The sequence below is a fragment of the Nomascus leucogenys genome, chromosome 22a, assembly GCF_006542625.1.
Source record: "Nomascus leucogenys isolate Asia chromosome 22a, Asia_NLE_v1, whole genome shotgun sequence".
NCBI classification, from domain to species: Eukaryota; Metazoa; Chordata; class Mammalia; order Primates; family Hylobatidae; genus Nomascus; species Nomascus leucogenys.
The window spans coordinates 132,836,884-132,848,960 of NC_044402.1; the positions used below are offsets into that span (position 1 = coordinate 132,836,884).

The 12,077-nt window shown below is 44.4% G+C and overlaps 1 protein-coding gene across 3 annotated transcripts in view; it reads left to right on the forward strand.

Annotated features, from left to right (window-relative positions):
• The window catches only part of DIS3L2 (DIS3 like 3'-5' exoribonuclease 2), a 371,835-nt gene that overhangs the window by 294,846 nt on the left and 64,912 nt on the right, over window positions 1-12,077 (forward strand). For all 3 annotated transcript variants that reach the window (XM_030802727.1, XM_030802728.1, XM_030802729.1), the window contains exon 13: window positions 2,384-2,617. In XM_030802727.1, the coding sequence (XP_030658587.1) occupies window positions 2,384-2,617 (234 nt within the window). The remainder of the gene's footprint in view (window positions 1-2,383; window positions 2,618-12,077) is intronic.

A 12,077-nucleotide genomic window follows, 5' to 3' on the forward strand; every position in this document is an offset into this window, starting at 1 on the left:
TTTGTGGTGTGAACAGCTCCTGGACTGGGCTCAGTCCTTCCCCATGGGGAATGCCTACATACTCTTCAGTTGGCTTTTTCGGAAAGCATTGTCTCAGAGCTTGTGAACAGAAGGGTTGGGTGGTGAAGAGCAAGGCAAGGGGGATGTCTGCAAGCCCAGGTTAACAGGTAAAATGTTCTACTCTTGACTGACGCTCTCTCCCTTTTCTTGTACAGAAAATACACTTCCACGCATTTATCTCAGAGCTTTTCCATTCTCCTCAGGCCCTCAAACTCCACCTAGCCTCCTTTGTTCTTTGCCTCATGCTCGACTACATAGATTGGGATTCTGTGATAGTCATGCTCTCAGCTTCCCTCTTCTTCCCCTCAAGGTCTCCTCCCCTTTCCTTCCTTTCTTCCTCCCCACCAGGCCGCGCTTCCTCTGTCCAGGATGGATGGCCTCCACTTGGCCCAAGATCCCTTTTGTTCTCTTGTGTCTTCAATCTTCCTTCAATGCTGGTTTCTCTTCGCTACCCTACAACTGCCACACAGCCCTCTGTTCTGCTCATTCCAAAGCACTCTTTCCCTCCTGTTCTTTTGGAAGTGGTCATCCACACTGGTTGCATTGCCTCCACTTCTGATGCCCCCACCTATCCTTAACCCAGTGCTTCCCAGGGTTTTTCATGTCATGTCACACACAGAAGATGTTGCTGTTTGAGTAGCACAGGGGACGTGTGCATGAGGCTGATGGGAGGCCAAAGCTCTGGCTGCCCTGGGAGTGAGAAGAGCTAGAGCTCTCCTCACGTTGTCTCCGGAACCCATTTGCAGTACATGCCTTAAACCTTTTGCAGTGTGACTCTGCCCCTGTCCTATATTTTCCTAAAACAGCCTTCCTAAATACCACCAGCCGGCAAATGCTCAATGCCAGGAGCTTGTCTTTGTTTTTTCCTCCTTGACATCCAAGTGGCATTGGACATACACTTGTGGTTTACAGAGACTCTAGGGCTGGACTGCTTGGGTTCAGTTCCCAGCTTTGCCAGTCTCTAGCAGTGTAACCTTGGGCAAATTCCTTAATTTCTCTATGCCTTAGTTTCCTCAACTGAAGAAGAGGACAGCAAAATTCCTACCTCATAGCGTTGTTATGAGAATTAAATAGTTGCCATACGGAGAGTGTGAACAATGCCTATCTCATAGCAGTTGCTCTGTGAGTGCCCCGTGTTGCCTTTGAGTCCCCTTTTTAAAAGCTGTTTTCTCCTGCTTTTCCTAACATCGGTCACTCCTGGTTTTTGTCCTGTCTCTCTCAGCTCTCTTGTTTCTCTACTGTTTTCATTCCCTGGCTTCTCTTCTCTCCTTAACATGAAGGAGGTGTTGGACCAAGCAGCCCCGCCTCTCCTGACCACCCTTTTTTCTATAGATCCTTCCACCTCCAAACGACCCAGGCCCACATCCGAATGCCTGCCAGATCCCCTCACCTACATCTCTCCCTGAACCTCAGACCCAGGAGTCCCCAAAATGTTTTAATGTTCTTTTTTTGTGTTAAAAGTAATACATATTTATTATAAAAAATACAGAAAAGTGAAAATAATAAAATGCACCTCAGTGGTAATCCCGCCGTTCAGCTGACACCACCACTAAACTTGGGTGTATCTCCTTCAAGCCCAGTGGTTCTCAGCCTGGGCCAGCTTCCCCCCTGAAGACATTTGGCCATGTCTGGAGACATTTTTGATTATCAACTTGGTCGGGAGAGGTGCTCCTGACATCCAGTGGATAGAGGCCAGAGATACTGCTGAACATTTTATAATATACAGTTCAGCCCCCTGCCCAACAAGGAATTATTCAGCCCAACAGTGCCAAGATTGAGAAGCCTTTTCTAGACTTCTGTCTCTACATATGTGCCCAAAATGGAACAGTCGGAATGGGTTTTCTCTTTCTAGCCCCATCCTCCTTCTCCACCTGTGTTCACTCTTTTTGTCAGGGTCCCCGCCTTCCCCTTCTCCCTCACCCCACATCTGAGCTGTTCCCAAGCCCACAGAGTCCCTGTCTGCCACGTTATTGGCAGCTCTCTCCTCTACTCCCCTCAGTGTTGACATTGATGCCCACTCACCGAAACTAATGAAAAAGCCTCCAGCATGCCTTGCCTGTGTCACTGGTGTGCTTGGGGACCGTCCATAGGCGTCCAGTGCCCATTGGATTAATTCCACGCCAGGTGGAGACTAAGCTCCCTGAGGGCAGCAGCTTCCATCTCTGATTCATCTGGGTGCCTAGCCTGAACCTGCCACCATTCTGAGCGCACAGTCAGTGCTCAATACATCTTTGTTGAATGTGTATGGATGAATGGTTGAAGGAAGAATAACCTGAAAAACATTTGTCCTCACAGTTCCCTTGTAATCTGTCCATCTTTGCAGATCCTTGATGAATGGTTTGGCCGGACCGTCATCCGCTCCTGCACCAAACTTAGCTATGAGCATGCACAGAGCATGATTGAAAGCCCAAATGAGAAAATCCCTGCGAAAGAGCTGCCCCCCATTTCCCCAGAGCATAGCAGCGAGGAGGTACACCAGGCCGTCCTGAATCTCCACGGAATTGCCAAGCAATTACGCCAGCAGCGCTTTGTGGACGGCGCACTTCGTTTGGATCAGGTCAGTACATGTTTTTTTAGTGCAGCCAACAGATTTGACTCGTGCCTGAACCCAGTGTGGATGAGGGCAGCTTGGCAGGCCTAGACTCTTCCTTCTTTCTCCTTGCCCCAGGCACCACACTCAAATCATGTCCTCTGAGGCTGGCAGGAACTAACTCCCATTCACTCTCCAAATACAGGATGTTATGCAAAATATTCTGTATTTCGTATGATTCCACAGGTACATGAGGCCTAATGACATGAGCCAAGGCAAAGAGGGGGTCTGTGTGGGTGGCTCTGACCAAAACCCCCAGCTGGTCTTCCCTAGTAAGGCTGTGTCCAGTCCACGATCCTCACCTCAGGTCTCTACCCAGACCTGTTCTTTAATGGAGGCAAGAATAGGAGACACGGAAATTTAGGAGGCGGCTGACCAGTATCTGAGAGGAAGGCTTGGAAAAAAAGTGTTTCTTCTTATACCTCATCTCCCAAAAAAGAGTTATTTGTTTACAAATTCCAGATTAATATCTGAAGAAGCAGAGAACTGAGGAGACTGTAGAACAGCGGTCCCATTGTTTTGGGCACCAGGGACGGGTTTCATGGAAGACAATTTTTCCACAGACCAGGGGTGGGGGATGGTTTCGGGATGAAACTTCCACTTCAGATCATCAGGCATTCGTTCAATTCTCATAAGGAGCGTGCAGCCTAGATCCCTCGCATGCACAGTTCACAATCGCGTTTGAGCTCCTATGAGAATCTAATGCTGCCACTGACCTGACTGGAGGTGGAGCTCAGGTGGTCATACTCACTCACTGCCCACCTCCTCCTGTGCGGCCTGGTTCCTAACAGGTCATGGACCAGTATGGCCCATGGCCCGGCGGTTGGGGGCCCCTGCTGTAGAACATTGGCTATTGAAGAACACATTGGCCTGGATTGTTATTGATAACTCTGAAGTCTCACAGCCATGCTGGCAGCCCCCTGGGACTTAGGCAGCTGTCACTTAAACCTGCTTGAATTTCCATGTCTGAGAGTCGATAACTGTTAGGACCCAGGATTTCTTTTTTCATTGCTTGTCAGTATATTACAGAGCAGAGACTATGTTTTGTATTATGGACTTTTTTTCTCCCTCATTTATATTTCTCACCCAAACTCTCCTTCCTTGCTTATTGTGTGCTCTGGGAAGTTTCCATGTGTCTGAAATGAGGTGGCTAGGAGCGTGGAACTGTTCACCAGACCGCCTCATGCAGACTTCTTTCCCTGAGCCTGTCAGCTGGGAGAAATCTGAAAGGCCTTGTAAAGCCTTCTGATTGAAGTTCTGATTTTATCTTCCCTTTTGCAACAGACTTACACAAATGCTTCTTAGCAGGCATTGCAAATAGGTGCTGCCCTGGGCCTAGGAAGAAGTGGCTGCCGTTGGGACCAGTGGATGACCTGTCCTGCCTGTGCATGGCAGAGTCAGGGTAGCCTCTGGAGTTCTCCTGCTCCTCCTTCCCCAGCCTAGGCTCGGGCAGCCTGAGCAGGCCTGTCTGCGTGAGAATGCTGACAGGGAGACAGGAGGCAGAGCGGATGCTGAAGAAGACAGCAGACGTGGTGGAAGAGAAACTAAAGGCATAGGGGATTACAGAATACCTACTTTCCTTCCTTTAAGAAATCATTCATGGGAGTGTGAACACACTCTGTTTCTCATTTACAGGTGGCTGCCTGATTGTCAAGTCCAAGGACACTTCACAGTTCTTGCTTCTTAGACTTCTGACCTGCACCAGCCCCTTTGAAACCCACCTCCTGGTTCTCTGTTTCTCTATGTACATCTCCAGGAATGTCCTGCTGGCCCCCTTTGCAGAATCCTCTTCTGTCCACCACTTCAGGGTTGGCATTCCCTGGGATCTACCTGAGCTTTGTTCTTTCTCTATCCATACTCCCACCCTGAGTGACCCCTTGTGATTCTAACTACTAACTGGTTGCTAACGAGCCAAAATCTGTCTCTCTATCCCTAACCTCCCTCCCCCAGCTCTAGTCCAGCCCCACAATATCTCAGCCAGTGCTCATCGTTCCCTCTGTAAAACGCAGTGATCAGTGATGCAGCCGGTGGCACCGGCTGTCTAGTACTGCCTTCTCCCTTGGTCCCCACCAGGGGAGTGGTATGTATATTCTCAAACCTGGCTAGGCCAGTTGTACTTGTAATTATGCAGTTTAACTAAATATCAGGGAAACTGATCAAATACGAACATAAAAAAGAAGCTGTTGTTTTTATAAAAACTAAGTTAAATGTTTTTGAAAGACCTGGATAAGGATAAGTCTTTAAAAATTCAGTTGTAAAACAGGCGATAATTATAAAATCCATTAAGCATTCTGTATTCAAATTGCTTCATAAATGTCTAAATTCTCATTCTTTTTAAAGAAACCAAATAATAACATATGAACAGTGAATTGTAAGTGTAGTTTATCCAGAAAAGACTATGTAGAATTCCGCTTAGCATTCCCTTTTTGAAAGCCTTACATTTACAAAAAATTAGTGAATGAATATACATCTATATAAATTAAAACATTTAGTGATGGGTTTGTCTCCTCTGTTTGATTCTCTTCTTTTTCTAACTTCTAGAATAACCAACCAATGGCTGCTGAAGCACATCACAGGAAAGTTTCTGTCATAACGTTTTAGAGACTTCACCTCACCAGTTTGTTGCAAAGTTCAGTTGAATTAAATATATGAAATACTCTAAAAACTATAGAAGATTATCAGGTGATCCCAGCTCATATGAGGATGGGGTATAGTTGTCAAAATAGAAGAATGATCTCAGATTATTGATAAAGATCTGTTGGCATGTCTCAGAATCAGAGTTTTATTGCTGAAAATGGCTTTGGATATCTTCTCTATTGGCCTTCTCAATTTATCAGTTAGAGAGCTGAAGCCCCTAAAGGTTAAGTGAGTTGCTTATATGCAAGAAATTCAAATTGCCCTGTGTTCACTTTGCCTTCATTTACACCATGCTGACTTGAGAGAGAAAAACATTTTCCTTTTAAGTGGAAAGAAAACTCTCCGAAGTCCTAATTAGGTTCCAGTTAATTAAGGTTTGAAAATAAGGTCTTTGCACCCTTGGAGTTGATTCCTTGGTTCCTCCGAAAACAAGTCCATGGACCCCAGCTTTGGAAGGAGGAGCACATCAATCTCGCACAGCAAAGGACTCTGGTGAGGTCATTTATAAATCAGCTAAATGGCCCTATTCAGAAGTCACTGCATTTGTTCTCCTGCCCCTACTGCGTGCCTTGCCCTCACAAAAATCCATTTTTCCTTGGTGCTTTTTTGAGTAGTGTACTGTTTGGAATTGTTCTCTGATGCTTTGTTTGCCTCAGACCACTATGTCCGTGCTTTTGGTGGCAGTCCTTTAAAAAATAAAAAATTAAAAAAGTCCATTTAAGCTAGCCTCAATTAGAGATGAGTCTGTGTGAGGGGGTACCATTTATTTACACATCATGCCCTTAGGTTCAGAATAAGTGTGTAAACTACAAGTTTCACCTTTCCAAGAAGTCAGTTTACCATGATGACTTTCAGAATGAATGGGGGCTGAGTGTGCAGCACTAGTATGGTGATTGTTTGTTGAGTTACGGACCTACTAGTTCAGAAGTCATAGCCTCAGAACTGTAGAGCACCTTGACCACTGTGTATTTGCAGGTGGCAACTTAGACCGGAGCTGCCTAGCCCATGTCTGAGATAGTGAGCCTCAGCCCTCAGGGCCACCTAGTCTGGCTCCAGTTCCATGAGGGCCACCTACTAGCAGTCTTGTCTACCCTAGTGTGCTGTCATATATTAGCATATGTATATACTAGTTCATATCCTAGAACTGTGATGGGAAACAGATAGGGAAGCACTGCCTTCTAGGTAGGATTACCTGCTCCAAATGTCTCCTTTGCCTACAGTTCAACCTAGTTCTAAAGAGGTTCTAGGTACATGAATGACTCCTGTGTTTCATTGCTTAGAAAGCAAATGCAGATACCAAATGCATTCTTGTGCTTTTTGGTTTTATGGGTTGAGTACTACCCCTTCCAGGTAGTTTCTTCTATCTCCATGTTTTCTGTTGCTAAGTTAATTCTTGGACTTAACATAGATGTTTGTTTTATTTTGTTTATTTATAACATATGTCTCTCATTTCTGAAAAGGGAGCTCCCATAACAGGGGCCCAGACTTTTTTATGTTTGTAGTAAAAGGAATCATAATGGTTTATAATCATATCCAAATCTTGAGCTTTGGGAGAAGGGGAACTGTGGGAAGTTTGCTCTCTGCCTGGTTCTTGCTCAGTGATTCAGGCCCAACTAATAGACTTTGTGGGTAGGGGTCACAGAGTCCCCTGGCACTTCTGTTTATTGGGACACAAAGCCTCTTCTCAGGCACTTTCCCACTTAGGTCCTTTACAGAGACTGCCTGACTATAATGTGAAGACAAGGCCTCAGGCTTCTTAGCCATGGCATTCAGAAAAGATACCAAGGGAGGGTGGCAGGTGCCAGAAGAATCACATTATGAAAGTTTCTTGGGAATATTGATTGATTTTAGGAAGCTACACCTACTGCCTGCTGGGGCTCTCTCTCCAGCCTCTTCCTCATCAGTCAGGTGGCAGTACCCAGAAGCCACTCTGAGGGCTTCCATAAGCATGAGATTTGCAGGAAGCTGTGCACCATCATGGGTCCCCTGACAGGTGGTTAGGGGATGTGAGCAGTTCCTTCTGGGTCACTGACTTTGGGAATATAGAGGAAGTTGAAGTAGTGGTGGAGAAAACCTGATGTTACCATCTTCCCAGGCAAATTACTCTCAACTCCAGGAGCTTCACAACTGCATCTTGTATAAATCCTACTTGGTGCAATTTTGAAACCCAAACTGCAGGCAGTTTCTTTGAGTGGACTTGAATGTAAAGATAGCCTTTTTAATGGAAATTATTTTTAAATACCCTGGGACCCAAGCTGCAGTGGAATGCTGTTATGCATGACCTTGACCTGGCCCAGCCTTTAAGGCAGGGATTGACGGATATTTTCTGTAAAGGACCAGCTAGTAAATAGTTTAGGCTTTGTGGGCCATGCAGTCTCTGTCTCTGCTACTCAACTCTGCTGTTGTAGTGTGAAAACACCAGCGTTGCTTTAAATGGATAAATGTGGCTGTGTTTCAACAAAACTTTAAGAACACTGAGATTTGAATTTATATAGTTTTCACACATCACAAAATATTGTTCTTCCTTTGATTATTTTTCAGCCACTTAAAAATGCATAAACCAGTCTTAGCTCATGGGTCATACAAAAGCAGGTTTGCCTGTGGTCCATACTTTGCTGACCTCTGCTTAAACAGCCAGCTAGCAATTCAGCCCCGCTATCCAGTGAGCTTTTAGCAGCTCATCATCACTTCACAGGGAAGCCAGGCTGGGTAATGGAGAACAGTCGTGCTAAGTTAACTCTCAGGATGGCTTCATGCAATTAGGTAAATTATTCCTTTGATTAGTACCATGCTTATCCAGTCCAACTGGAGGTGGGGAGTAGAGGAATGAATCAGTTTAGCATCAGTTCCCTTATTCCATTTACAGGCAGGTCGCTTTAATTAGCCTGAAGCAAAAGGAGCAGGGGTTCTCATTTCCCACTTCTGCAAGCTCAGCAGCTCTTCACAGTCAGGTCTCCGTCCCACCCAAGCCCACTTGCAGAGATGCTGGCTCTGCCTCTTGTAGGTGCACTGAAGGTGGGGACTGCTCATGGTAAAATGTAGCGCTAAGCAAACTATATAGCATTTCTCCCCCACACTGCCCCCATTGCCAAATGTAGCTGTATGTTTTGTTGAATCTGTTTCTGTTCCTTCTCTCCAATACAGTCGCTTTCAAGAAATGAGCATTCCAACTCTGCTGTTTAATATTTGTACCATATATTTGATCCAAGGTAAGAAGGATGGGTACATTTATCCTGTCTGGCTCTTCCTTGGTCTTATTATTTATGTTGTCACTTAAACACACGAGGAAGCTATTGATCACAGGGTTGAGTATATTTGTAGAATCATTCTGTTTTCTTAGTCGTAGAGCTTTTCTATAAATAATATAGGAAAATAATGAGAGAGCCAGCAGGCCACACAGAAAATGTAAAGTGATGTGACAGAACTCTGCCCAGAGTGCAGTGAGCTGTCTTGGAGAGGACCAGCTCAGTCTCAGGGGTTCAGGGAAGATTTTTCAGCAGAAGTAGTGGGGCATTAGGCCTTCTAAAAGACTTGAGGGTCTAGCCAGGCTGCAAAGGCAAGCAAACTGCTGGTACAAGCATGGGAGGGATGAGAAATGGCAGATTGTTCCAGGATGTGTGGTGTAGGGTGCAGAGAGAGAGAGAGATGCTAGAGGAGACACAAGCTAGGCCTTGGAGTCTGTAGGAATGAGCCAGGGCAGCTATGGAATGATTTTAAAAATGTAAGTGACATGACCAGAACTGGGTTTTAGAAAGAGCCTCCTGAAAGTGAATAGAATAGAGGAAGTTTGTAATCCAAGAGAGAAATGACGAGGGCCTAACCTGAGGTAGGGACCGTGGGGTGAGAGAAAATGACCGACCCAAGAGAGGAAGGAAAATCAACAAGCCTGTGGCAAATTGACTCTCTTGATTAGATGCGGAGGGGAGAGGCAGGATCAGAGGCTAGGGATCAGGGAATCAGGTTTCCAGTTTAGGCACGTGGTAGTACCACCTGGGAACACCACCGGGGTGGAGGTCGAGAAGAGAGATGATGATTTCCATAACTAGGCCTCTGCAGTCCCCTCTTCTTCCTTTAGGAAGGAAGCTTTATCATAAAAGTAATATATTCTCATGTTAGAAAATTTAGAAAATACAAGAATATAAAGAAAAAATCATAATCACCTATAGTCCCATCACCCAGAAATAACCATGGTTAATATTTTGGTATAATTCCTTGTGTATTTGCCCCTTACCACTTCATAGCAGGAGGGAAGGGTGGCTAGCATAACATATGTATAGTTTTTATTTATATTCTGCTCTTTAATATTACCTGAGTTTTTCCTATGTCAAAAAATTTTCTAAAACATTGTAATACCTACATAATATTCTGTCATATGAATATACTCTTAAACATTCAGCCACTCCCCAATTTTGAATATTTAAATTAGATTCTGATTTTTTTGATACTACAAATAATAGTACCATGGCCATCTGTGTTCGTAAATCTTTGACCTGATCTCTGATTGTTTTCTTAGGACAGTCTTAGAACTGTGATGACAGCATCAAGGTTATGGATATATTTAAGATTAATACTGAAACATATTGCCAGATTCCCTTCCAGAGAGGTTGGACCAATTTATACTCTTTCAGTAGTATGTGAATCAGGGTACCTTAGATGGAAACATCTGTCAGGAGTTATCTGCCTACACGGAGCTCTGGCGCTCTCTCTCTCTCTCTCTCTCTCTCTCAGGTGTCTAGGTCTCTGAAATATCCCAGTGGTTGTGGTCTTAGATTATTCTTTCATCTTTCATATTTTGTTTATTTTATTTTCATGAGCTTCTCTCTACAAAGAGCTCAATGTGTCACAAACACTTCTCGTTGTGTTACTTATTTTAAAAAGTGCTTACAAGGGTCCTAAAATTTACAACAACTGAAAGAGGTGTTGAAAGTATCTTGCTAAACTCTTGCTAATGCTGAGACTGGGGAATGACCCCTGCCCCAAGCTAAGGTCCTTTCCTCTCATTAGAATCCTTAAAGAAACCCATTGTGTTTGAAAGGGGGCTGAGAACTGTTGTTGCATTCTCAGATCCTCAGAGAACATTTGTAACTTCACTAGTCTTTTCTCTTACCTCCTGTGTGTATTACCTCTCGGGCATTGTTTGAGTTGGTCTGACATGAATAATTATAAGGAAATCCAATTGAAAACAATCGCTCTATATAATCTGTGCTCCCATAAGAATTGCTACACTTCTCTTGAAAGTAGTGATAAACAATACAGGAAGGCTTCTGCTAGAAGTTCAAGGCTTCCGTTTAGACATTGATGACTTATTACTTCAACCGTGGAGATAGTTCTAGAATCAGCGAGGCTTGAAGAATGTTAGCCTCCTACATTTTCCCAGTTACCAGTTTTATAGTAATATTAGCAAAATTTTCATTTAAATTTATTCATCTCATTTATAAAGTAAATCCACAGCCAAGAATGTGTGCTCTCTTAGCTGTTCAGCACGCAGGCTATCTAGGACAGCCTCCGTGGAAAAGAGTGGGAGGAGGAAGCAGCGAGGGGTGGAACAAGCTGCATCCCTGAGCTTTGGGGAGAACCTGGGAGCGTGAATTTCAGCCGTCGTGGGTATTGGAATCTCCCCTTTGAGAAAAAGGAAGAGACAGAGATTGATTTAGTTAGTACGCTTTATGGAATCAAGGAAAGCAATCCATGGGTATGCATCCCAAGGCATGAACAATAGACAAACTTGAAAACTTGACCTAATTATATATAAGCAACACTAATTACGGCCACTTACGTGTGCTGGCCACTATTTATGGCTTGTTCACTAATGCATAAAAACTAATATGTGTCATTAAGTGTCAGATCAATTCTGTTGAGTGGCTCGTTATTATAACCCTGACCTCTTCATGTGCTTACTCTCCTTGTAGGCAAGTCACCTAGTCATTTACTCATAATTTTCAAAAATTAGAAGGAATACAGATTGCATGATTCTGGAAGTTGTTAAAAATACAGACTCAGAGGTGATATCTGACCAGCACAGGAGGGATGCTTCCTGTGTGTTACAAATACTGCTTGCAGTTCTGTGAAGGAGACTTAGGCAGCAGAAGACAAACTTTCTACCCTCAAGCTGCTTCAGCAATTTGAGAAGAACTATATGTGCTTTAAAAAACACCAGTAAGATAAAAGCAAGGGCACAGTCTCTTGAAACAGGGCTGACAGAATCGCAAACCCGATGGTTATTCGGTGGGATGGGATTAGGGAAAGAAGGCCAGTTTGGAGGGTGAAGCCATGAGCCACACTGTGATGAAAGGGAAAAGGAGCTGAAAGGTATGGAGTACCCACGCTGTGAGAGGTAAGGGATTTATCCCCTCACTCTTCTCTCCTCTGAGTTCTGAACCCACTGAGAAGTAATCACACATATCAGGCTGACATTATTCCATCTATTACTGATACCGTTTGGGTTAGAAGGCAATCTAACAGAACAGCCCAGAAGTAGTTAATGTTAAAAGAAACTGATTGGAGTGATCAGTGAGAGCAGAAAGTAGCCAGAGACAGAGAGAACCATGCCCTCTATCAGACTGGGACTGGGGATGGCCCTTGTGCGACCTTCTCTGCTGTGCCCTTCCAGTGCAGGGTCTGCTGGTGAGGACCAGTGGCTAATGCTTCTGCTCTTGGTCAGAACAGCCAGTGTAGATCCTCAGAAGAACTCTGAAAGCAAAATTGACTCCCACCTCACTTCTAGAAGCATTTCACTTGCCTTCTGGTTCTTTCTGCTTGCCTATATCCAGGCTCATTTCTTATAGATGAA